General features: G+C 36.9%; 1 protein-coding gene across 3 annotated transcripts; it reads left to right on the top strand.

Moving 5' to 3' along the window:
- The first annotated feature begins 56 nt into the window (after positions 1 to 56).
- On the top strand, positions 57 to 27,253 carry LOC139117994 (dipeptidyl peptidase 9-like). 3 transcript variants are annotated; one of them, XM_070681259.1, is made up of 18 exons: positions 57 to 99; positions 2,088 to 2,700; positions 3,564 to 3,738; positions 6,662 to 6,898; positions 7,603 to 7,664; positions 8,431 to 8,534; positions 11,896 to 12,061; positions 12,951 to 13,119; positions 13,929 to 13,999; positions 15,968 to 16,038; positions 16,882 to 16,963; positions 17,328 to 17,454; positions 19,437 to 19,732; positions 20,879 to 21,031; positions 21,586 to 21,728; positions 22,083 to 22,194; positions 22,686 to 25,776; positions 25,899 to 27,253. In XM_070681259.1, exons 2-17 carry the CDS (start codon positions 2,203 to 2,205, stop codon positions 22,776 to 22,778), a joined length of 2,559 nt encoding a protein of 852 aa, XP_070537360.1. In that variant the 5' UTR covers positions 57 to 99; positions 2,088 to 2,202; the 3' UTR covers positions 22,779 to 25,776; positions 25,899 to 27,253. The 3 variants fall into 3 exon arrangements, with proteins under 3 accessions (XP_070537360.1, XP_070537357.1, XP_070537358.1); XM_070681256.1 differs by lacking the exon at positions 57 to 99 and adding an exon at positions 195 to 331; XM_070681257.1 differs by lacking the exons at positions 57 to 99; positions 22,083 to 22,194; positions 22,686 to 25,776; positions 25,899 to 27,253 and adding an exon at positions 200 to 331 and having other exon boundaries at positions 21,586 to 21,732.
- Positions 27,254 to 27,511: the final 258 nt, after the last annotated feature.

Below are 27,511 nucleotides of genomic sequence, written 5' to 3' on the forward strand. Positions count from 1 at the left end.
TTTAGCAAGGTTCTCTTTACCCACAATCCCGTATTCACATCTGTGCAAACTTAAAATCGAAAAGTTGCTGGAAATATCAAAGTTTTACTTAAATTTACGGTTTGTCATGAAATGATTCCATTCCTTTCCATGGTTATAATTTCTTCTGAAGTCTACCTTTTCGTTTATGATTTTAGGAATTGTGGGAAATACACACGTAATCAGAAATCGCCATTTTGAGGGTGAAGCTCGTACAAAGTTTACACTTCCATTGAAAGTTAGCGGAGGTACGCAGAAGTGGATAACTGATATTGAACTCCCGTTGCCTATCATTTTCTTAAGTAGTGAGGTGGTAAGGTTGATTACGTTTAACTTGATCTCTAGCTTCATAATATTTATTTGCACGATGAATGACATCGCAACGATTGCCGTGACTCGACTTGAATGTACCGTACCGGAGATCAGTGATAAGTTATGCCGGGTACAAACGCCACAGTGTATCTCAACCAGTACATGCACCAGCTGTCTTAGAAAAATCGAGTCGTTCCATGAAAACCACAGCTGTAGCCTGTTGAGCCGTTCAAAGAGAATAGGTTTAGCACCTGTGTACCTGACGTTGGACTGCAACCTTTGTTTGATTTCTGATTCACCATCTTGTATTTAGACTAGTATTTTCATGGAGCTAGAATTTCTTGCTCCATGGTATTTTGTATTCAATGAAGCAATGTCACAGGGTCTCTGGAGACTACGAAGTTATGTACGTATGAAGGTGTTAATAGATTGTTAGCAGTCGACTCCTGCCACTTACACCTAGATGTTTTTGAGCTGACGCAATAATATAATCGGATATAATTTGGGGCACGAATTCCTCTAGCCTCCTTCCCCCTTTGATAAATCCTGTTCACAATTGGGGTTGATCACAGTCAGAATTCATGAAAGACGGTTGAATTGACAGAAATATCTTGTAGCTACCCAAAATGTGAACTTAGATACGTTTCATTCCCTCTGACATCGTTTGACCCATGTCTGATTATCATGGTAAGGACATGAACTTCATCTGTCACCATCAGGTCAAGTCATACATAATATGCCCCATCATGTCGCTTTTTAATGAAGGCCCTGAAAATATAGATACTGAAATCATGATTTGTAGTAACTTGACCTGCTGTTCCATACATACCAAGTATTGTAGGTGAAGAGGTTTTAGCTCTATACTGCTTTTCTTGGCTTGGCATATGACAGGTGATAGGTCAGGGAGGGAAAAGGTCAAAGTACAAAGCCCTACTAATAGTCTGAGAGAGAGTCAAGACTTTATCTTGAATAATTCTTTTCCAAGTCTAGACTCTTTCACTGCTCCTTGTTGCCAATATTCTGTGGCTGTCTCCCACTTGCATTTGACCTAGGCCTAGCCTGGTCAGTCCATGACATCACAGTAGTGTAGTTAATGGATTAGAAACAGTGTAGCTCACTTTGGTCTCTGAGAGAGTCCACTGTGATTCTCATTCCAAATATTGCACAACCAACTATTCTTACTGTGGAATGAAATTAGCACAGTGCTGGTAAAATGAAACTTACATTGGATGAATGCAACTGAACCCTTTTCCTGCCAAGTCCATATTTCACCATCAGGTCAAGATGGTTAAAAGTATTGAAACACAACATATCCCATATGGTGTATTTTAACACAATACTGTACATTTGAAGGCTGTTGAAAACATAAATACTGTAAACTTGATTTCTTTGGACTAAAGATGCTATAACAGACCAAGCCAAGTGGGTGAAAATACGTCATGTTTTGGCTCAATACTGCTTTTTACTGACTTGGCTGATGGGAAAGTGATACTGTCTGGCAGGAAAACGGTTAAATGGCCATATATAATGCATCTATCTGAAAATATAGTATTAGTAATCAATATAATTTTTGAACATCCTCAAAAAGTGGTATGAAAATTGTAGCAACACACAAGTTTGTCTCCTGTAATAATGATGCCTAGAAATTTCAGTAAAACATGTAGAATTTCCCATTGTGCTCCTTCGTGTGGGAAAATTAACACTGTACTGCAAATTTTGCTGTTTTCCTGAAGTGGTTCTTTACATTTATCCCCTAGGTACAAAGCAAGGGATAAGAAAAACACTAGTCCTGTTGAGGACATTGTGATAGTGTATCCAACAGAAGACGGCATTTACATCAGCCAGACTTCCTCCAACGAACTAAACATCACCATGGCAACTGGACCGGGCATGACAACTGTAGTGCCTGATTCTGGTATCTTTGATCTTCCAAGAAATGCCACCCCAGTGAAGAAAACATGGCAGGAACTCAGAACAGCTGTGAAAGAAACCCGGAGAATGCAGACATCCCTGGCAAATAAAGTCCCATTAGAGTTCACTTTCCGGACAATATTGACAGAAAATGGGCCAGTTGAACGTTTATACTTCCTTGGAGTTTACGGCTCAGGAAGGGAAAACACTTTGCTGTACACAGACATATCCCTGGATAATTCCGTGGGGTCTGATAGCCAGCTTCAATGGCAGCCAATGTTGGAATCATTCCAAGCAACGCCACATTTAGGATTGTTTTCCAAGGAGGAGCAGCTGCTACGAGAGAGGAAGAGAATGGGAGCATTTGGAATAACCTCTTACGATATTGATTTACAATCTGGAAGATTTGTGTTTCCAGCATGTAGTAGTCTATTTACATGTACAGACTCAAGTCTAGCAGTAAGTAATTGATGTTGACATCCACATTTGTAATATATCCATTCTGTCAACTGCACATATCAACTGAAATTGATGGAGGCAAAGACAGCGTCTTTATTTATACCAGCCAAACTTTAACATTTTGTGTATATGGCTAGTACAAATAGAACAATTTTCATGCACTGAGTAGGCATTGGTGTATACTGGGGAGACTAGGGACCTTCCTTTGCCAGGTTTCTGATTTTTCCACAATTTTTCCCCCTTCTGTGTTGGTAAAATTAGCTGTTGGAACGTGTATAGTAGCGCAGAATTTCACCAAATTAGCTGTTGAAACATACTTGCAATTGCTTTACAATTTCACCAATTGTTCACTCAACATCTTGTTCAAGAAACCCAAGACTTTCTTGAATATCTATCATCAATGTTGTTTTCATCAAGTTTGTAAGGTGTACAATATCCAATAAGTTGCATTCACAGTTTTCAATTTGAAACATAGTATGTGGAAAGGTTAATCCTCTTTCTCCCAAGTTGTATTTATTTTTATGGTATGTCTATGGAGACTGGTAGAAAGAGGAGTTTGATATAAGAGACTGCATATTATAGCAAATCTGTTTGTTCTAAAAATTCATGACGCTTTACAATAAAACTAGCTTCCAATTACATACCAGTACATCTAGAAACCATCATATTTCCAGGCCTACTTTTTAATAGCCAGCCAAATAATTCACTTTTCACTTTTCTGTGTGGCTAGTAAAAACAAAAATACTCCAGCATTGTCATGGAAATAGCAGCATACTAGCTCAGACTTAGGCATTTTCAAACCAAAGATCTCATCTACGCTTTACTGGCACATTTATTAACCATGAATATGGTCTATCTTTCAGAATCAACCAGTCTTTCCGGATGAAATAGGCAGTCAATGTAATGGGATAAGAATGGATGCCAAATTGTGTCCAGGAAATAACAACATCATGGCATTTGTCAACAATAACGATTTATGGATTACAAATATTGAGACAGGTGATGAAACACGGTTGACTTACCAACACAAAGGAGATGGTAAGTATTCTTGTGGCAATTTTCAAAGTTAAAATATTCTCATCACGGTAAGGGTTTTGGTAGCTGTAACAGAATGAAATTCCTTTTACATTTAAGAATCAAGTATCTATCGGTCGGTTGGTCAGTTGTATCAGTACCAAATAACACCGAGACTTTTTGTGAAAAAGCTAGGGCATACACATTTACAACTTTGAGCATAAAGCTGACCCAGGACAAAATTTTGAAGTGCTTATATTTGTGGTGAAATTTTGGCAGTGATTTTTGCCACTGGTCTGGTCAAGCTGTTAGATTAGAGCCGTTATGATGAAAACCAAACTGGAGGCTTCCAGGTATGGTTCCAGGATGGCATGAGTTGCATTGCTACATACAAATTCTCGAGGCTATCAATGGTTTGGGAATTGCTGAACAACCTGGAAGTAATTAGCCATCTCACATACAACGTCAAATTAACAAGGCAACATTATCACTTTGTCCATACACAGAACATGATTGAGTTCCAATTCAAGTCATTTGTTAAAGGATCTCAAGCATTGTAAACTTTGTACCCCTTATAGTCACATGTATAGTCAAACATAGATGAACATATCAGAGAAATGTTCATTAGTTCAGATATAAATGCACCAGTATGCAAAATTCACTCTTTGTCCATCAGATGCTATTGAATCCATATTGATGAGTTTTGATACACGACATGAGTTTTGCTGTGATAAGGTGCATTAGATATTTATAAGGTTTCATTGCTGTTTTTGGATGTGAGAAAATGAACAGTATCAGTCTCCAAATCTCTCTGAAATAAGTTCCTTAATCTGAATAAAATGCAGCTATTTTGAAATCATGAGAATACAGAAAATCTTAGTTTGCAAAATGAATGTAACATTCGTGAACTGTGACATTTGCATTTTGAAAGAATGGATTTCAGATTTACTGCAATAATTCAACATTACAAAAACCTCATAAATATTTTAATATTTTAAATTCAAATTTACAACATATAAAACTCTTGGGTAAGTCGTTCATACTCAGTAACTTCCTGCCATTGTGCTCTGTTAGTTCTGTTCTTTTACAAAAGTCTTATGTTATTTAGTCATCGCATAAATTTGTCAGAATGGCTCAATTTTGGTCAACCTGCCAAATTTTCTGAACTGTTTGGTTTCAGCACACAATTATATATTAAGCAAATTCCCAGCTTTGTCAGAAATACATAAAAATCTAAGTTATTTATCTTCAAGTAAATCCAAAAGGTTTGTATACAACATGCTTCCATTGGTTTAAACTTTTAAAAAACCAACCATCTTTCATGTTGATGAACATACATGTAGTCAGGGCACTCTGTCTGTGTCTGCATGCTTCAATATTGCTTTATCTTTAGACTAACAACACTGTTGTGAAATATGACATCCCTTAAGTCAAGAACCATCATTCAATTCTAGGTTACTGTCCACTATGTCTTGCTGTCTTTCACATTTCCAATTGAATGTCAAAATTTAAGACATGTCTCCGTGCAATTACAATTGTCCTGCAGTAAAAATTTCAGAGTGCTGTATCAGAAACAGATTTTACAGCGTATGGTCTCTGTAACGTCAGCATACATGTATGTGCTTTTTCATGTTGAATCCTTCAATCACTGATGACTAATTCTATTAGAGACTGAAATGTTCATATGCTGATAGAGTTCTTGCAATATTGCTTAATACATGTAAAAAATGAAGTATTCTTGACAATGTGAATTTTTGAATTTGCATGCACAACATTTCTACAATGGCCTCAAGTGTGTGACATTACACAGACAGGAACAACATGTTTATGAATATTCCTGTATTGTATGTGTGGCAAATATATGGATACACATACATACAGATTACACTGTTTTCCTGCCTAGAGTCTGTGGATTTTGCATTGACTTTCATGATGCAAAGAAGCTGACATTAACAGATCATTATCCCATCAAGTCAGTGAAAGTCAGTCATGTCAGTGCATAATTAATAACTATGGCCTGTAACGCATATTCTGCCTAGTCAGTTAAAAATGGAAAAAATAAATCATAACTGATTGTGGGCATGTAGATGGGTTTTAGGGTGCCTTCACTGCCAAACATAGCAAGTTATTGAAAAAGGGTTTTTTGCTCATTAGTGCTTTTGACTATCTTAAATAGCAGGAGACTCGCCTAGCCGAAAAAAGATACAATATATACCCAGTGTACCGGTATACCCAATGCATAATATATGTTCCCAGTGCATATACCCAGTGCATAAAATATGTTGCAAGTGCATAGAATATGTACCCAGTGAGTACCCAGTGCATAAATGTGCACCAGTGCATAACTAGTGCATAAATTATGTACCAAGTGTATAAAATATGTGTCCAGCGCATAAATATGTAACCAGTGCATACTAGTAAATTGTATATGAAGTGTACAAAATATGTATCCACTGCATAAAATATGTACCAAGTGCAAAAAATATGTACCCATGTACAAAATGTGAACCCAGTACATTAAATGCCAGTTTGTACCTACCACGGTAGTAGATGTACCCAGTATATAAAAAATGTACCAAGTGCATAAAATACCGGTATGTATCCATTTGTGTAAAATATGTACTCATTGCATAAACTACATGTATGTACCTTGTGTGTACCAAGTGCATAAATTATATAGCAGTGCATAAAATATGTACCCATGTATAAAGTAGGTACCCAGTGCATAAAATGTCAACACTCATAATAATATTGTGTTGATAAAATATGATGTAAAAGTAAACATGAAACCATGCAATATAATTTTAAAATTTCGTGCTGTATGCATAATTACAAGCAGTCAATATCATGTGTTGAAAACCAGACCAGTATAAGCAAACTCTATCCAAAATAGATCATAAAGGCAAGTGTGTTACGCTTAATTTTGTTGTTGTTAATGTTTATACAGGAGCCAGTCTATCTGAAGATCCAAAAAGTGCTGGAGTGGCATCATATATTGTGCAAGAAGAATTTGACCGTTACACAGGATACTGGTGGCAGCCATCTGCTAAAACTGACCAGGATGGATCACAAACACTACGGATGTTGTATGAAGAGGTGGATGAAAGTGATGTAGAAATCTTACATATCACATCACCATCAGGAGCTGATAAAGATGTAGATGAGTACAGGTATCCCAGAGCAGGTCAGTTACCATGGAGATTCTACAAAATTACTCCTCCGCTATCATTTAGAATAGAGAAATCTTCATCCTGTATAGGTTCGTATACTTTGAACCTCAGGACTTACAATGTAATCCTGTGAGTGATTTGTCAGCATCGAGGACCAATCTTGTCAAAGAAGACAATAAGACTCTATGACAATAAAGAATGAACTGTTCTGTTGTCTTTCAACAAATGGAATGAGAATAAACATCTGTCCTTGTGGGTAAAGTTGGTTTCCTTGATAAGATCTTCAAAGCTTAAATACATCACAAAGTGAAAACATCAACAGAATACAAAGGCTAGAAAGTGAGAAGATTGTAAATCTTCAAATTATAAAAGCTCTACAGTCCTGTCAGAGTGTCTGAGGGTCTCTATGGGTGACCTGTATCACTAAGAGAGTCAAATTATTTCAACATTTAGAGTTTTGAGAGAGTCATGTCAGTCTATTGTGTATTGGAAATCTTTGGCATTAGTGTAGACTGTGTTTGTTTCAGAAATGCATGCATCTGAGATCACTTTGTGGAAAGAGATGGCAGTTCCTGTTGGTTAAGTTCTTGTGGAATGAAAAATTCAATATAGAAAATTGGTGTGTGTGTGTGTGGGGGGGGGGTATTATTCTTTGAAGTTTAAGTGGCGAGAACATAATGTAATATGTTTTATTTTATCATGTACATGTGTGTTGCAGGTACTGCCAATGCTGAGTGTACATTGAAATTATTAGAAATCACCATTGAGGCTGATGGCAAGGTAGGAATATGAAGAAATAGATCCTCAAATGTTTGCAATACTACAGCAAAAACTCATCTGAACATTTGTTCAGTAAACTTTAGCTGTTTTTTCATATCCGTACTGTTAATTCCTTCATAAAAACGATGATGGTATTAGAATTATTTTTATGTACAGGTAGTTTTCTTAGAAAAGAGGACATGATACTCAGAATTTTCTTAAAATTAAATAGTTACATGGTCTGTTGCTCCTGGAAAGTCCTGGAAAGTCATTGAATTTTAAAGCCTCCTGGAAAGTCCTTGAAAATTCCTTGAAAATGAAACTGGGTCCTGGAAAGTCTTAGAAAATTGATAACCTAACCACAGTTTTCAAAAATGACAAGATGATCAGTTGTGATATCATAAAGATCATTTGTAGAATGATGTATAAAATGATATTTTGTAAAAATGATATCTGGAAAATGGTATTAAGGATCTCTAACAGTCCTTGAAAATTACTGAAAAAATTCCTTGGAAGTCATTGAATTTGAAGTGACTTTCAGCGTACGGAGACTGTAGTTAGCATATTATCATGGCTTGGAATGCAAAAGGAATGAGTTGACACAAGACGTAGCCCTTACATGGATGAAATGATGTTTCGCAGGAAGATATTTTGCTAAAATCAGTGAATAGCCCTATCACCTCTGTTCCAATGTCTATCCAAAATTGAATGCAGTGCTTGATAAAGTCTTTCAGTGTGTGTACTCAATTGCTATTTTTTCTAACTGAACAATTTCCATGTCTTTCAGTTTGGTGCTGTTGTTGACAAGTGTTTACCTGAGCCACTCTCTAATTTATTTGATTGGTCGCCTGAATACACTGTGCGCTGTGATTGGACGCCTTGTGGAAAATAGTAAGTTTTAACACGGAAATGTATTAGTAGAGTTAGCAGTCCATTGAATGATGTCACACAGTGATGTCACACACAGTGATGTCACACAGTGATGTCACACACAGTGATGTCACACACAGTGATGTCACACACTGTGATGTCACACACAGTTATGTCACAGTGATGTCATACACAGTGATGGCACACACAGCGATGTCACACAGTGATGTCACACAGTGTTGTCACACACAGTGATGTCACACTGTGATGTCACACACACTGATGTTACACACAGTGATGTTACACACAATTGTGAGGAAGAGAAAACTTGATATTGAATTACAGTAATGTTCAGAAATTGGTTTGATAAAACTTTCAGCTAAAAGGATTGTTCAGATTTACAATGAAGAATTTACTGTGAAATTAAAGCCATAACTTCTCATGTTTCAACCTCTGAAGTATTTGTATTTGATGTGTTTTTAGTCCCCACGGACACCGTCCGGGGGGACTTATAGGTTTGGTCATGTCCGTGCGTGCGTGCGTCGTGTCGTGCGTGCGTCCGTCCGTCCGTCCGTTCACGCAGATATCTCAGAGATGCCTGGAGCGATTTCATTCAAACTTGGTACAAGGATTACTTCATATGTCATACATATGCACGTCGATTTGTTTTGTGATACAATCCAATATGGCCGCCAGGCGGCCATTTTATTACGATTTGTTCATGTACAGAGCCATAACTCAGACATGTTTCAACCGATTTTATTCAAAGTTGGTACAAGGACATTGACCAATGTCATAGATATGCACATCGATTTGTTTTGTGATACGATCCAATATGGCTGCCGTGCGGCCATTTTGTTACGATTTTTTCATGTACAAAGCCATAACTCAAGCATATCTCAACCGATTTTATTCAAAGTTGGTACAAGGACATTGACCTATGTCATACATATGCACGTCGATTTGTTTTGTGATATGATCCAATATGGCCGCCAGACAGCCATTTTATTACGATTTTTTCATGTACAGAGACGTAACACAGACATGTTTCAACCGATTTTATTCAAAGTTAATACAAGGACATTGACCGATGCCATAGATATGCACGTCGATTTGTTTTGTGATACGATCCAATATGGCTGCCGTGCGGCCATTTTGTTACGATTTTTTCATGTACAAAGCCATAACTCAAGCATTTCTCAACCGATTTTATTCAAAGTTGGTACAAGGACATTGACCTATGTCATACATATGCACGTCGATTCGTTTTGTAATACGATCCAATATGGCCGCAAGGCAGCCATTTTATTACGATTTTTCATGTACAGAGCCATAACTCAGACATGTTTCAACCGATTTATTCAAAGTTAATACTAGGACATTGACCAATGTCATTGATATGCATGTCAATTTGTATTGTGATACAATCCAATATGGCTGCCGTGCGGCCATTTTGTTATGATTTTTTCATGTACAAAGCCATAACTCGGGCATATCTCAACTTATTTTATTCAAAGTTGGTACAAGGACATTGACCTATGTCATACATATGGACGTCGATTTGTTTTCTGATACGATCCAATGGCCGCCAGGCGGCCATTTTATTACGATTTGTTCATGTACAGAGCCATAACTCAGGCATGTTTCAACCGATTTTATTCAAAGTTAGTACAAGGACATTGACCAATGTCATACATATGCACGTCGATTTGTTTTGTGATACGATCCAATATGGGCGCCAGGCGGCCATTTTATTACGATTTTTTCATGTACAGAGCCATAACTCAGACATGTTTCAACCGATTTTATTCAAAGTTGGTACAAGGACATTGACCAATGTCATAGATATGCATGTCAATTTGTTTTGTGATACGATCCAATATGGCTTCTGTGCGGCCATTTTGTTACGATTTTTTCATGTACAGAGCCATAACTCAGGCATGTCTCAACCGATTTTATTCAAAGTTGGTACAAGGACATTGACCTATGTCATACATATGCACGTCAATTTGTTTTGTGATACGATCCAATGAATTAAATTAATTGCTAATTTGCATTTACATGATGAACTTTTGTTTTTAGGGTGAATGTCCAGAAGCACTGCATCAAACTTTATAAAATATGGTACCAGTGATAATCTATCAGTGTTATGATAGGATGCAAAAATGTTTTGCAACATCCTGTTGATTAATTCCTAGTTGACTCATTTAATGACCTTTATGATGGTGGCCTACATTGGTTTTACGTTTTCATCACCATGGAACTCATTCTTGGCCATTGACCGCCATCTGTATCAAAGTATTTTTATCACAGACCTAATTAATGAAGAGGACTCTATCCTCTCTGAGGACTTGTAATCAAAGTACCCATTAACAAGTGGGGACTGTGTCATCAACGGTGACTTGTTTCACAAAGGTCTGTTCCAGTATTTTACAGTGATAAACACTGATAAACTGATAAAATGTAAATTATCTTCTGTGCATCTCTAATATCTCTTATATCCATTACAACCAAAATGGTATCACAGATTTTAAATTCAAAAACAATAATCACCTAGCAGTGTTCCCTCTGAGGTTTCAAGAGGGTGCGCAACTTGAGATACGTCGGATTATTGTCTCACAGCTGGGTCCGTTCATATATATGCTAATTACTGAGGTACGTCACAACGTACAATGAACGTTGGTGGCAACTGCGCCACCAACGGGCGCTAAACCCAAAACGCGGAAGTAAAATCTACGCCGAGATCGCACATTTCACCCCGAGTTATCGTTTCCAAAACTACCGATCGAAATGACTGAGATTAAAGTTGCGCAAAACATGAAATTTCACTGCGAGAGCAGTCGGAGACACTGCGCAATTGGCGCGCAAATAAGCCTTAGCGGGAACACTGCACCTAGTAAGTGGTACTTTGATGTTTCACATCTAACCATCAAAAGACCAGAGTACTACCAGAGTACTGACTGGCACTTAACAGATGACTTATCAGATTAAATGGAACTTTTAGGAGACACTTTGAACAACTTGTTGAAAATAACACAAAGTATTGGACGGTTCATTAACTATTAGACTCACTTTCAACTGAAGTTTATTCTGGTCCATGTGAACTACAATTTTTAGGAGGAAGACTGTTAAGCACTCTCACATAGTTTGTTATTGATTTATGCAGAGCCTTGTTATCTGGTTGTTTGCCTTGAAGATAACCGTAAAATATTGCAGCTGCCAGGACAAGCTTGATGACATTTATCAGCATTTCCTGTGATAAGTACCACACAGCATGTCAAAAACCATTTAAATGTCAAAATGCGTATCAGCAGTTTGATGTTGATGGAGAGCGTTTCACTGATATCTAAGCATTCTTTGATTGCTTTGTTGTGCATCACAGTGTATGGGCTCAGCTATTGAGTAGAAATCAACAACAGATAGCATTGGTCTTGATACCATTGGCTTGCTTTGTACCACTGGACGCAGACTTGACGTCAAGAAATGACACTTCCACCGACCGTCAAATACAAGTCATTTACGAAGAAGAATCAGATGTCTGGATAAATGTAAGTCTATCAACCAAATTTTCCGTTGTGTGATCTTTCAAAATAATAAAATGATATGAATTAAGTGAATAATCAAATTTTATAGAAATATTATTACCGTATTGTGTTTTACATCACAGCCTTGTTAATACCAGTGAAATTTGTGACATCATCCCCCAGATTGTTATTGATAATGTATCCAATTATCCACTATTGTGGCCCCAGATGTTTTCAACATCTACAAATTCCATGGCATTGCCAAAGCTATAAAATATTAGTAAGAATGCACCCCATCCTGGCCCATAATGGACTCAAGCAAACTTGTACTCCATAATGTACTTGGTTTTGCCTCATACATTATGTTGTGCAAAGTTTCCTTTCGTCCATTATGTTCCAGGAGGGGTACATTATCGAATGTATTGACTGTTTTCTTTTAATTTGAAATATGGAATAAAACAGGTGTAAATTTCTGTACATTTCTGTTTCATTTACAAACAGTAATATTTGTCAATATTGTCAGCCAGAAAGAGAAGCATATCCCATGTATAATGTATTTTATTTCCAGTCATATAATTTGCGTTGATCATCACAGTGTAAACAAACAAACAATTCATAAGTATTACAAGTAAACACTGTAAAGCCATGTTTTTCAATCCTAAATATTGTATTTCTTTGTGATGCGAAGAGGATTTTATCGTGATGTCAGTTGTTTTCAAATGAAACTGAAGTTATAGAATAAACTTTGCCTCACATAAATCTGACAAGAATCCATGCTTTTCAGATCACATTATTTGAGTTTTGCCAATCTTAAACAGTATAAACAAATAAACAAACACAAAGCAAGGTCAAAGAGAGGTCAAAGAGAGGTCAAAAACTACAAATCAGGTTTTACCCTTTCATTTCATCACAGGTACATGATCATCTTTACTTTTTCCCACAAACCATTGAGAGTGAGATCAGTTTTATTTGGTCCAGTGAGAAGACAGGTTATAGACATCTATACTATGTGACTGCATCATTACAACCATGTAACAATGGATTTCAAGATCCTGCCATGGAAACATATGATAAACAAAGTAGTGAGTATCGTCATGGAGATGCATGATGGGGGGGGGGGGGGGGTACTGATTGAAATTACAACTGCAAATTCCTAAGTCAATTAGTTCAATTAATTTAACCAAGAAATGTTATTTATAATTCTTTTTAACTGAAAATGTTGTGTGAAACTCTTCCTATCGTGCTTTACAGAATTCAAATTAGTTCTTTGATTTTACAAAATGTTTTCATGACTTTGCGACCATGAATGTGAACAAAAATAGCAACTGATGGAAGTGTGTATAAAACTACAACTTGCAAATGTGGTTCAGGATATGAAAAATGTCACCAAAGTGCTGTAATCCTGGTGATCTCATGTATGTGTAGTAATAGAATTATCTGTCATGCAAATACATTCTTTGCAAGTCTGATATTCAGTTCCAATCTCTGTAATATTTAAATCTTAATGCAATAGCAATACATCTCCCAGTGTAAACATTCAAGAAACCTTTATGATAGGAAATTCCTTTTTTCTTAACGTCACATTAGAAGTGACACTTCTGGTCAATTTATGATGATGCTTTCTGTAAGTTGTACATTAAAAAGTCACTTCAGAATGATCAAAAATAAAGAGTTACCAGTAAAATTGTCATCACACATAATTGTAATCTACACAGTACTTCTCTTTTAAAGTAACCATACATCAGAACATTTTACATTGTTCATCAACTTGTTGGTCTCTCTGTGGAGAGTCCAGAGGAAACTAATGATATATTGTTCATCAAGTTGTTGGTCTCTCTGTGGAAAGTCCAGAGGAAACTAACGATACATATGTTACTTTTCATTATCACAGGTACTTTAAAATCTAGGATATTGAAATGTCAAGCATTAACCTCAGGCAGCTCAGCAGTGTGTTGCAAGGAGGTAATGTAAATATTTTGTACATCCTACCAGTACTAGTATTGGCTGAAACACTCAGTTTTGTACATCCTACCAGTACTAGTATTGGCTGAAACACTCAGTTTTGTACATCCTACCAGTACTAGTATTGGCTGAAACACTCAGTTTTGTACATCCTACCAGTACTAGTATTGGCTGAAACACTCAGTTTTGTACATCCTACCAGTACTAGTATTGGCTGAAAACACTCAGTTTTGTACATCCTACCAGTACTAGTATTGGCTGAAACACTCAGTTTTGTACATCCTACCAGTATTAGTGTTGGCTGAAACACTCAGTTTTGTACATCCTACCAGTACTAGTATTGGCTGAAACACTCAGTTTTGTACATCCTACCAGTACTAGTATTGGCTGAAACACTCAGTTTTGTACATCCTACCAGTACTAGTATTGGCTGAAACACTCAGTTTTGTACATCCTACCAGTACTAGTATTGGCTGAAACACTCAGTTTTGTACATCCTACCAGTACTAGTATTGGCTGAAACACTCAGTTTTGTACATCCTACCAGTACTAGTATTGGCTGAAACACTCAGTTTTGTACATCCTACCAGTACTAGTATTGGCTGAAACACTCAGTTTTGTACATCCTACCAGTACTAGTATTGGCTGAAACACTCAGTTTTGTACATCCTACCAGTACTAGTATTGGCTGAAACACTCAGTTTTGTACATCCTACCAGTACTAGTATTGGCTGAAACACTCAGTTTTGTACATCCTACCAGTACTAGTATTGGCTGAAACACTCAGTTTTGTACATCCTACCAGTACTAGTATTGGCTGAAACACTCAGTTTTGTACATCCTACCAGTATTAGTGTTGGCTGAAACACTCAGTTTTGTACATCCTACCAGTACTAGTATTGGCTGAAACACTCAGTTTTGTACATCCTACCAGTACTAGTATTGGCTGAAACACTCAGTTTTGTACATCCTACCAGTACTAGTATTGGCTGAAACACTCAGTTTTGTACATCCTACCAGTACTAGTATTGGCTGAAACACTCAGTTTTGTACATCCTACCAGTACTAGTATTGGCTGAAACACTCAGTTTTGTACATCCTACCAGTACTAGTATTGGCTGAAACACTCAGTTTTGTACATCCTACCAGTATTAGTGTTGGCTGAAACACTCAGTTTTGTACATCCTACCAGTACTAGTATTGGCTGAAACACTCAGTTTTGTACATCCTACCAGTACTAGTATTGGCTGAAACACTCAGTTTTGTACATCCTACCAGTACTAGTATTGGCTGAAACACTCAGTTTTGTACATCCTACCAGTACTAGTATTGGCTGAAACACTCAGTTTTGTACATCCTACCAGTATTAGTATTGGCTGAAACACTCAGTTTTGTACACGTATTCTACCATCTTCAAACCCTAAACACTTGAGGGTGTGAGATGATGGACAACTTGTACAACAGTCTGTCAGTCTAAACTCTCTTAGCATTTCACAAGTCCTTAAAGACATTGACTTACTGATAACTGTGGTGATCACATTTGATTCCAGGAATAATGTAATGTTTTATGTCACGAAGTGGGTCCCAGCCTAAATGTGTATGTCTTGTACATAAGTCGGGTTATATTTGTGATTCTGTATGTCACAGTTTAAGGGATGGAAAGCAAGGCATGAAGGAAATTCCTCAGAACAGTTACGTAATCTTATCATATTGAAACCTAGTAAGTTCTTACTTGTATCATTTCATGACACAATACTATAATATAGTATATATCCCAAGATGCAAGATTAGTTCTAAACAGCCATGCATAATAAGGTGATGTGAAATACACACCTCTGTTAGTCCATCCTGATGAAAGTTTTGTCAAATTTATGAAATCTTAATTACTTAAATTTTATAAGACCAAATTTCCAGTTGGCAAGTATTATATGGATAAAACCACGGTTACTCTGTTTTTGTGTTCTGCAGATTTGGGTGGATGAAACTAGACAGTTGGTGTATTACGTTGGGTTACATGATACTCCATTAGAAGAACACCTGTAAGTATCATCTACAATCTTGAAGATCAGTCCTCTGTGGTTTTGTCAGTTTGAGGTTTTTTAAAAAAGAAATATCATTTGCTCAACAGAAGTAGTAGGAAAAGTGAAGGTGGTGAAAGACTGTAAGGTTATTATGAAAATACTGCCAAGTATTTAGGAGGACATATGTGAAGGGCATTGCTTGACATACGTGATGGGCAATGTATGTCTAGGTATGTACATCACAGTACTTTCATAACAACCGTATCATTATGGATGAAATGTTGTGACGGTTGGTCAAATGGGTTGTGTAGTGGCTATTTTCACACAAGGTCACAGAACTGTACAGTGCGTTTTACTTCTATCATCAAATGCCAGGACGGGGTCTGATTGAGGTTATGCAGGTCAGTAAAACTACGCACAGAGTGCAAGACAAGTTCTGGCATTTATCCAATGGGTCATTGAAACCATTCCAACTGAACAGACAGGGGCAATAAACAGCACTGGGATGTGGGTGCCTGGAAATGGTCAAACAGTTATGGAACAGGCATTCAGTATGATGTTTTTTAGCACTTGCAAAAAGTCTGTTGTTCTCGGTGGCAGATATTTATATGCAGTGTTAAAATAAGATGACAGTACATTTCTATTATGATGTAACAACAACATGCAGCATTGTTACACTAACAGAATTGAAACACTAACATGCAGCATTGTTACACTAACAGAATTGAAACACTAGCATGCAGAACTCTCATGCCATGCCAGCGTTAAATTCAGAACAGTCAGTGAAGTTGTACAAGATTGTCCCAGTAAATTAACTTTGCTCATGTAACTTCAATATTGTATTCTTGTCTTGTATTACAGATATGTAGTTTCATATATAAATCCATCAGAACCAGTCCGGTTAACAGAGAGTGGATATTCACATACAGTTGAAATGAGTCTGGTTAGTATCTTTACAATTCTCAAAGGACCCCTCTCTGTCTCTGTCTCTCTGTCTCTCTGTCTCTCTCTGTCTGTCTCTCTCTCTCTCTCCATGCAGTCAGGCCTCCACAGTGGTCTCTTTCTGCTAGATTTACTAAATTTTCATCCAAATGTGTTATAATAATAAATGTTTCAATTTCTTTGAAAATCAAACCACTTTTATAATTTTGACCAATTAATATTTGCTTTCATCTTGTAAATACAGTTACAAAAGTCCAGTTGTACTCATATTAATATCTTTGGAATGTTTTTATGTTTCTCTAAAATTGATTTTTGATTAGATATTGTATACATTTACTGTTCAATGTTATTTTTTTCCTCAACAGGATTGTAATGTCTTTGTTAGTGTATTCAGTAGCATATCTTGCCCACCATCAGCTAAAGTGTACAAAGTGTCGCACACTGGCTCAGAAATCACATCTCAAATTGTAGGAACTTTACTTGAACCTGCAGGTAAGAAACACTCATAACTCAGAAAATCAAAGACTGTCTGGAAAACATCCATGGTTTTGAGATTTTCATCAAATGCAAAATTTTTATGGTGGAGTCTAGTGTGAGTTGTATTTCACTCGCACAGAATTTTCCTGTGAATTGCTGAAGCCATAAATTCATGCATGATACAGCCAACCAAACTACAAAACCAGTTTGATTACTGTTGATCAAAATGTACATCATATGTTGACAGAGTTAATTCTAGGACGCGCCATTGCGCAATTCGCGCAATAAAATCTCGAATGGCCCTCATTTCTATGTTTGATGCGCCACTAAGGGCGCAACATTACATGAATGGGTCGATCACGCAGAGTTCACGTCTTTCATACATTCGCGCAGCTCCCTGAAGTTCATTACCTCAGTCATGTGTGACATGCTCAGTTACCCATCAACCTTTGCAATTAAATACCAACTGCAGAATATATGGTGGTGCATAGGAAGCTGGGTAGAAAGGACTTATGTAGGGGCAATGGTGTATTGGAGCCGTGCGCATGTGGCATGGCCGATGAATGTAAACAACGGCACTAGCCGCTGCGTAATGGTGAAAAGCTATTTGCCACTCAGATTTTTTACGCCAGTATAGTTGATGAACCCAGGATGATCGGGCAGTCCCTTAAATTGAAGCGTTTGCAACCTCTACCGTCCATACAAAACGAAACGTTGAACACTGCTAGGAAAGCATCCATGATTGGCCGGCCCGATGATCGTTTTAAGAGCAACACATTTTTATAGGTGGGACATATCTCATTTTCCAGAGTAGCCAGTTCCATGCATAGAACAACACCGCTGTGTAAAACCCTTTGGTCAGAACCAATGATCATAAATTTGCTAATACGTACAAGTTATGTTTAAAAGTTGATGTATCGATCACTTTATTTAGGTCGTACGGGTTACACACTCGTGCCGTATCAGCCCGGCGTATCAGTGTATGAGAAATTGTCGATGTGTGCAAATCGAGGGCCACTCTCGGAGAAATCCTACCTGTGCGCTAAGCTTTGATCATGATCGTTTCCACAGTCAAAATCACAGTCCTTAGCAATTTGTACAGTTGTTCAAGTCCGACATATCAATAATCATCACATAAGTTACTTAAACAATTGAATCATACGAAACGATTAGTTTGCTGTTGCCATTATTAGGCCTGTTGCATACGTACGGGGACAATTTTGCAGCAGGCTGGGTTGGTTACAGTGGGGAGGCCCGATCTCTAGTATTCTCCTTTTCTTGACTTGATAGACTATATAGTATTTTCAGCAGAAAATTCAAGGGTGTTACATGTGTGATGATGATGGCCTCCGATTTTCTAAAATAGCCCCCTTGGGACAGGAGTTGGGGCCAACAGTGGCCCCTTGTCTTTACATCCTAGAATGAACACTGTGTTAAAAGGTCTGAAGGGGAGTCAATATCTTCAATTATTTTATCGTTTGGTTTGTTTTGTGTTACTTGTTTGTTTTAAGAGAGACATTATTATCCCTGATTGAGTTGCTATTTCTAGTAAATATTCAATACCAAGAGTCAGTTGTATGGTTTCTCAAAGCACCCTCTTCTGTAATATGAGAGTAACTTCATTTCTAAGTTTACCGTAGCCGGCATTTGAACTCTGTACAACAATATGGCTATTTCTAAATGATGTCATGGTATGATTAATATGCAAAAACAGAAACCACCTTATAAAGTGTGTCACAAGACTGCAAAATTTTACATCCAAGGATGACAAAAATGGTGTTTTGGTATCACCAGTGTTGCAATGAAATTCTGTATAGAAATCATAAGTGAAGTACTCACTGTGACCACAAAGCTGCAGCAATGCTAAAAAAACCAAAGTTGTCCTGATGTCTGTGAAAATAGCCAGTGGTGCTTGTATGGCACTTTACTTAGTGACACCCATACAGTCACCATCAGTGCTGCATCAATTCCTAACTCTCCATACTTTGTCATTTCAGCTGTTTATAACCAGTATCAACCTCCAGAAATCTTCCAGTACAAGAGTGACTCCAGTGGTTGTACAATGTATGGACTGCTCTACAAACCTCATCAAATAGAACAAGGCAAAAAATATCCTACGGTGGTCTTTGTCTATGGTGGCCCACAAGTGCAATTGGTAACCAACTCTTATAAAGGAATAAAGCTACTCAGACTACACACACTGGCATCATTAGGATATGTAGTGATGGTGTTGGATGGTAGGGGTTCCTATAATAGAGGACTGGAATTTGAAGCCAGAATCAAACACTGCATGGTGAGTGGCTGAATCTGTGTGTCTTCATGTACTGTTAGTACAAAGATACCGCCATGTATGCTGGAGGATATGCAATGTATCATGTCATGTGATGTGTAGTGTATCATGTCATGTGATGTGTAGTGTATCATGTCATGTGATGTGTGGCGTATCATGTCATGTGATGTGTGGCATGTCGTGTCACATGATGTGTGGCGTATCATGTCATGTGATTTGTGGCATATCATGTCATGCGATGTGTTGCGTATCATGTCATGTGATGTGTGGCATATCATGTCATGTGATGTGTGGCATATCATGTCACATGATGTGTGGCGTATCATGTCATGTGATGTGTGGCGTATCATGTCACATGATTTGTGGCATATCATGTCATGCGATGTGTTGCGTATCATGTCATGTGATTTGTGGCATATCATGTCATGCGATGTGTTGCGTATCATGTCATGTGATGTGTGGCATATCATGTCACATGATGTGTGGCGTATCATGTCATGTGATGTGTGGCGTATCATGTCACATGATTTGTGGCATATCATGTCATGCGATGTGTTGCGTATCATGTCACATGATTTGTGGCATATCATGTCATGCGATGTGTTGCGTATCATGTCATGTGATGTGTGGCATATCATGTCATGTGATGTGTGGTGTATCATGTTGTGTGATGTGTGGCATTTCCCTTCATATAATGTGATGTGTGGCACTAATGCCTGAGTGGATACTTTGCGGATAGTTTCACTATAACCTTAGTATACATGTACATCATGTATTTATGAGTAAGGCATTGAATGGACATTGTAGTGACCCTATTCACGCTACGTGACAACAATTTTTCTTCCAAATTTTTAATCACCAGTATGAATCCTGATTTAGAGCATACACTTCTAACACCCAGTGCAATGATGTTAGTAATTAGCCCCCTCACTTGACTTGTCAAGAATCTGCCATCCTGCCGTAGGAAATGTACTTGATGACTGTAACATCACCCTTGACAAACATTGAACCATTAGTGTAGATTTACACCTGCTGTAGTTGTATTTATGTGTGAATACCGTCTCAGATCATACTGGTTTCTAAAGAAAACATTGAACTTCAGTTCTAGTGGACTGGTAAATAATGTAACACTGTGATTTGTTTAAACAGGGCACAGTTGAGATAGAAGATCAAGTTGAAGGTTTGCAATGGATTGCAAGTAACACTGACTGTATAGATCTCAGTAGAGTTGCCATCCATGGTTGGTCCTATGGTGGATACCTATCATTGATGGGACTAGCACAGAGACCAGATGTCTTTAAGGTGAGTCATTGATGGGACTAGCACAGAGACCAGATGTCTTTAAGGTGAGTCATTGATGGGACTAGCACAGAGACCAGATGTCTTTAAGGTGAGTCATTGATGGGACTAGCACAGAGACCAGATGTCTTTAAGGTGAGTCATTGATGGGACTAGCACAGATCTAATCATTCCCTTGGTCTAACCGGTCGTTCTGAGGAAATGGTCCAAGTCTAAGCCACTGTACAGATCATTTTTGTCAGTTTTGACGTATAATAAGTGGATGAGTTAATGGCTAGGATGTTTCTTCTATTTGCTGTGTACTTTAATGTGATGTTTATGCATGTGTTAAGTGTCTGTCTGGATAGCTTGGTAGATTTGTAAGTGGATTTCACTGAATGGTAACTGTGTTGTGGTTTTGTTGGCTGGTCCAAGGGTTTTATCTTCATATGGTGTACCATGCTACAATGCATTCTTCTTATTCAAAATATTTTACAACAAAATCAACCAACAAGTTGAAGATTTGATGACAATATTTCCATACGTGCAGGTAAACGTTCAGCTTTTCTGCTTTTCAGGTTTCCATAGCTGGTGCTCCAGTGACGTCCTGGAATATTTATGATACTGGATATACAGAAAGATACATGGATACACCACGGAATAATGTCCAGGGTTACAAGGAGGGCTCTGTTCTCCATTATGTACGCAGCTTCCCCAATGAGTAAGTGACGGCAGTTTTGTTTTCTTATTAACATTGGCCATTAAGTCAATCATTATATCTGTGTGATGTTATGAAACCTTTTATAACTGTGAAAACATTTGAAATGACAGCATTGTTGTAATTTTATAAATCTTATTTATGTGTGCTTGTTTTATTTCCGGGTTTTATTTGATGTGTTACACAAAATTTCAAATAGAGATCTTTGCTGTTCCCTGGCAATGAAATACAAATTGAAACTTTTTAATATTAAGTCTTCAATATCAATCTACCAACACAATTACAGAATGTGTCATGTGATAACCTTGACATTGAGGGTGAAAATAATGCTGACAGTTGTTTGTATTATTTTGACAGAGAGAATCGTCTGCTAATTGTTCATGGACTCATCGATGAGAATGTACATTTCCATCACACAACGATACTTATCAATTCATTGGTGAAAGCTTGTAAACCGTACCAGCTACAGGTAAAAATAAGCGATTATGACACTCTCACCCATGCCATTAAGGTAGCACGTGCCTCAAAAGTGAAAGCCTTTAGCTTTTGCTCAAACTCTCCTTAATGAAACTTTCAACCATACTCTTATCAAATCAAGAATGAAAATCAAGGTCACTGACTCCACAAGCTTTAAAATGAAACCCCACAAGTGGTAGATCAGAGAAGAATTGTAAAAATTTGAGTCTGAATATCTCTTGCTGAGACATATCTAAATATGTTGGACAGTTGAGTTATTTTAATGGCAAAGTTGGATTTCCTAACACGGCAGTGGGTCAAAGGTGATATTCTTCACTTCATTTGAAGAAACTGACTTTGAATTTGTTAACCTGATTCTACTACAGTTACAAATATGAACACACCATGGAATGTAGTCTTGAAGTCTATGTATGTGTCCATCACCAGCATTTCCTATCCTTAATGTTGTAACCACTGTAAGTTTTTTGTTTTCTTTTCACAAAGGTGTACCCGATGGAACGTCATGGCATTCGTCAACCTGAAGCCAGTGAACATTATGAAACCATGGTGCTTAGCTGGTTGCAGCAACATCTTTAGAATCACTTTGATCAGACATGTCTGAGAATTTTAGGATCTCGTAAGAATATCCCAAAAGTGGTAGATAAAGATAGATTACTGAACACTCTGTATCCTAGTTTGATCATCATGTCCTATAGTGGTTGATTTCTGTTCAGCAGACATATCTGTCCTTAATTACAAATATCTGCACTTTGATTATCTCCACTATCTCAAAATCTGCTGACTCCACCCAGGAGTAATATGTAAACTAAAATCCAGGTGGAGCAATAAAAATATACCAACAATTTTTGTGCACTGGCAAGTGCTGATCAAATCCAATTGAAAATTGGCATAACCCAAAAATAGCCAATCAAAATGCTCATACTATGAACCACCAGCCTATTGGGACCTATCAGAATGCTTGTACCATAGAACTGTAGTGCTATATTTTCAAAATATCCAATCAGGATCCTTTTAGAACCTACATCAGACACCACATGGCATAATGTTGTAGAACTCAGAGGTGTTCTAAGGAGAACATAAACAACAAATGAAACTGCATATATATAACAAACCTCCAATGATTCAATGGTAGATTCAGTTTAGCCAAGAGAATTTTCCATCACAGTGTCAGTATCATAACTTAGTTTTTGTCCCTGGTGATTATGTGATAGATGTTAAGAAGTACAGATGTGAATTCAGAATCTCTCATTTAGTAAGAATATTTATAAGTGTATACAATACACAGGGTTTACTGGAATAGATGACATCACAGTCTGACACAGACACATACCGGTATTTGTTTGACCTTTAACTATAAAACCGGTTTTTTTTCTTTTCAAATCAAAATTAATTTAGTATGACATAGGTGAAGATTTCGTTTTTGCAGTGCAATACTGGAAATTGCTTTCCTCAGTTGTATTTGTACATTTTATTTTATGTATAGCTCTGATTAGTCATGTACTCTGTGATTTTACTAAATGAAATACAATTTCAAAAGCTGTGCAGCTAAACTAAAACATTTGAGAAGCAAGTTGCAGACAATACCCTCTTCAGGTAAAATCTATTTCATAAAGATGTGCGACACCACCCATGCTTGTATTTGGACACTACTGACACCATATCTGGTAGAATGAAAATGTCAGAGAAGTCAATTCATATTTGAAGAGAGTTGAGATGTCAAAAGGCATTGCTTTGAAAGCATCAAAGTGCTGCTGCAATGTGTGACCAACCATACATGTATATCAGCCTTAGCCTAAGATTTGGGTTCATTTATAGAAACTGATGTGACTATAAAGACAAGCTTAGTATGTCTTCTTATTATGTGCTATGTCTTCAACTTTACCAGTCTTTGAACTTGGCAACCTCCGATAACCTGTCACTGTGGAAAGCTTTGTTCTCAAGCCTTCAGAACACTGCCCTCTTGTGGCAGATACCACCGAGTAATTCTCTATGTAATGAGTTTGTACGCATAGTATTCATGTCTGTACTCTGTAGTCATGTACACTACATGTATCCATACAGCAATATTTTTTGACATTATTGTGGTTTTGGTCAGCAAATCTTTTGTACTTTTACGTTTTTGGGCAGACTTGTCATTCAGATTTCTTTCAGTTCATACACAGACTTTTAAAAGGTATTTCAAGTTAGTTGTATCGTCCGGCTTTCATTTTTTTCCTCTTAACAATAGACAGTCTACTGTCAACGTCTTGACCTGTAACTTATACACACTCAAATCTATGCTTTGACATGTGATGGTTGAAGTGAGACAGCACACTCCCCTCCCCACTCTGTGTGTGTGTGTGTGGGGGGGGGGGACTGTGGACAAAGCAACCACTTTTGAAAATGAGAGCAAATGTCAATATGGGCACTCAGTGATTTATGCAGTTTTAATTTATCAAGGTAACCTGGTTTAGATTACTCAGCAAAATCTTTCAAGAATTTTCAAGACCTGTTAAAAACGCACAAAGTATTTATCAGCCAACACCTGAACACACTTGAAGTATTGATACATTTTAAAGATGGCATTGTCAAAGACTAATATGTGAAAATTGTTTGTGTATGGTTGTTGTGGAAACGTAACTGTCACCTCAGTATGACACAGGAAATTTTCATTTCACGTAGCGGAGCCATCACTAAAATACTTTTGCTTTCACTGAACAGGTTTTCAATTCCAAGTTGAGATCCTGACAGAAAGGTTAATATATTGATCGATAAAATTTCACCAATAAATAAAATAGCATGTTCGTAATCTGTTTTGATTTGCTGAACAGTTGCAATATGTTTGGTACTAAATTTAATGTGAGTTTGATTTCAGTAAACTTATAATTTTTAGATGAATATATTTTCATTTTATTTTGTCTTTGTAATGTAATAATTGTAAAACCTATTAATTCAACAATTAATGTGATGTGAATAATTTCAATTCAGTTTTATTTCTGTGTTTGTTAGTAAGTATGATTGAATGTCTACTGTTTACATATTTGTGTGTTTATATCGTAGATGTCGCCAAGGCATTCTGTATCTCAGTCATTGCTATGCAAGTAGATCTTGAGAATATTTGAAAATACAACACCAGCCAATAACAATAGTAATACATGTGATCTATTGTATGGTATATTTCACAACAGTAGATGTTTGTAGAAGATTTGTGAATTTGTTGTAGTATTTTATCCTACCGCAGGATGCAAGAATTATGTAAATATTTCAATGAAATATACCTGATTTGGATACTTGTAGAAAGTTGTGATGAAATCTGTGTGCGTTCTGCACAAATGTGAGAAAAACATTCTGTCATTGAAGAACAAATCATGCTGTCTTTGTCTTTCTAATGTAAATTTTCATTTCCTAAGGATAGTCTAATCTATTATTGAATTGAACTTTGACACGATCAAAGGTCAGAGGTCACACATAATCCAATGTGATGTCGTCAGTTAACTTTGAAGTTCATGCTACAAGATGATATTTATTGAAAGTGAAGTTTCTTTGAGATTAGTTTGCAAATTGTTAAACCACATGGATAATAATGGTTTGTCAGGTTTTAGTATGACAAAACCCTGCTTCAGAGTTAAACCACACATATAATAATGGTTTGTCAGGTTTTAGTATGACAAAACCTTGCTTCAGAGTTAAACCACATGGATAATAATGGTTTGTCAGGTTTTAGTATGACAAAACCCTGCTTCAGACTGACTGTAAAGAGAAGACTCTACTATTGTATGTGATTGTGTCAGGTGAAGTAAACTGCTTGCCATTTTTCAGGCTAGTACCGCACTAAAAACAACATTGCTGATTGGTCAAATCACACAAAAGAATCATACAGTGAGATACAAATACAAATCGTAACTCATTGTATGATTCTTTTGTTTGATTCATGATACGTACACATACAAATATATATGCATTTACAAATTGTGAAGATTTGTATATGACTGAGATATTCTAATCTTCACGATTTGTATATATGTATCTCATTGTATAATTCTTTTGTGTGATTTGACCACTCATCAATGTGGTTCTTAGTGCAGTGCAAGCATGAAAAGTGATGAGCAGTTTACCTTGTTAGGCTTGATGTACAATCATGAAAGTGATAAGACAGTTAAACTTTGTTATTTTACTCAATGTTTTCAAGTCTCATCAGTTCAAATTTCACATACATACCAATGTTTTTTATGAGACTACCATAAACTTCAAAAAAGTCAGTTTTTTGTTTTTACTGCACATGGAAATATTTAAAATGTCAGTCAAGTGAGTTTTTATTTCCTTTTAATTATTTCCAAATTAATTTTTGAATTGAAACACAAAGCACCAACCACAGCATTTTACAGCCACCCAGGGAATTTACTTTTATCAACCTCAGTTTTCATGAAGACTTTCACTTCATAGAAAAACATAATTTTTCTTTCAAAATAAAATAATTTTCATTATTTCATGATGCTTGCGTGTTGTGACATGCATGCTTTGAAATTGTTTTTGAACTTGGCTGGTGTGATGTGTCTGACCTTGGAGCTGAGGGTATCCTAAAAATTTGAACAAGATAGGTAAACTAAGTTATAGTTCCAGTGTACCAGCCAAATTTTATTTTTTTATCAAAAACTAAACATGATTATCAGTCCTTTCCTTCAATCATTTTCCATTTCTTGCTGGAAAGTGCCAAGTTTCTTTCAGTAATTTTTCTGTCATCAGTAGGTCAACTTTCATGCAAGAAATTCTGTCTGCCTCTGAATAATCAGATGAAACAATGTCTATTTGTTACCTCTGCGTCTTTGTACAGGAAATGCAGATCCTGCACTTCCAATAATGTGTTATTGTGAAATATTTTAGACTGGTAACATAAATGCAGTGGACAGGAAATTTTGTGTTTGAATCGAGCAAGTCATTGTCAAAAAGTCTTATTTTGATGTGTCTCATGTCATTTTACCTTGGTAAAGAAATTTCTTGATTTGATGACATTTTACAGTGACAATAAATTAATTTCTGTATTGCATTAAAAGTATTAATGTGAATCAATGTGATTGATGTGTCGTTGGTATTTTTTGTGAGTATGATGATGGATGGATGTGAAAACATTGAAATGTGAGGGGCTACATTAACCTGCTCACCCCCAGTTCCTTAATAAATGGGTCCACAGTCACCATTGATAACCATGGCTTTGGGCCAAACCATGGTGGTGAAAGGGTTAAAGGGACACTAGTTGTAACACTTTATGATAGCTTCATCATGTTTGTTCTGTGATGCATATATTTTGCTATTCGTCTTGAAATACATATCTT

Source organism: Ptychodera flava, chromosome 18 (assembly GCF_041260155.1).
Source record: "Ptychodera flava strain L36383 chromosome 18, AS_Pfla_20210202, whole genome shotgun sequence".
Taxonomy (NCBI): Eukaryota; Metazoa; Hemichordata; class Enteropneusta; family Ptychoderidae; genus Ptychodera; species Ptychodera flava.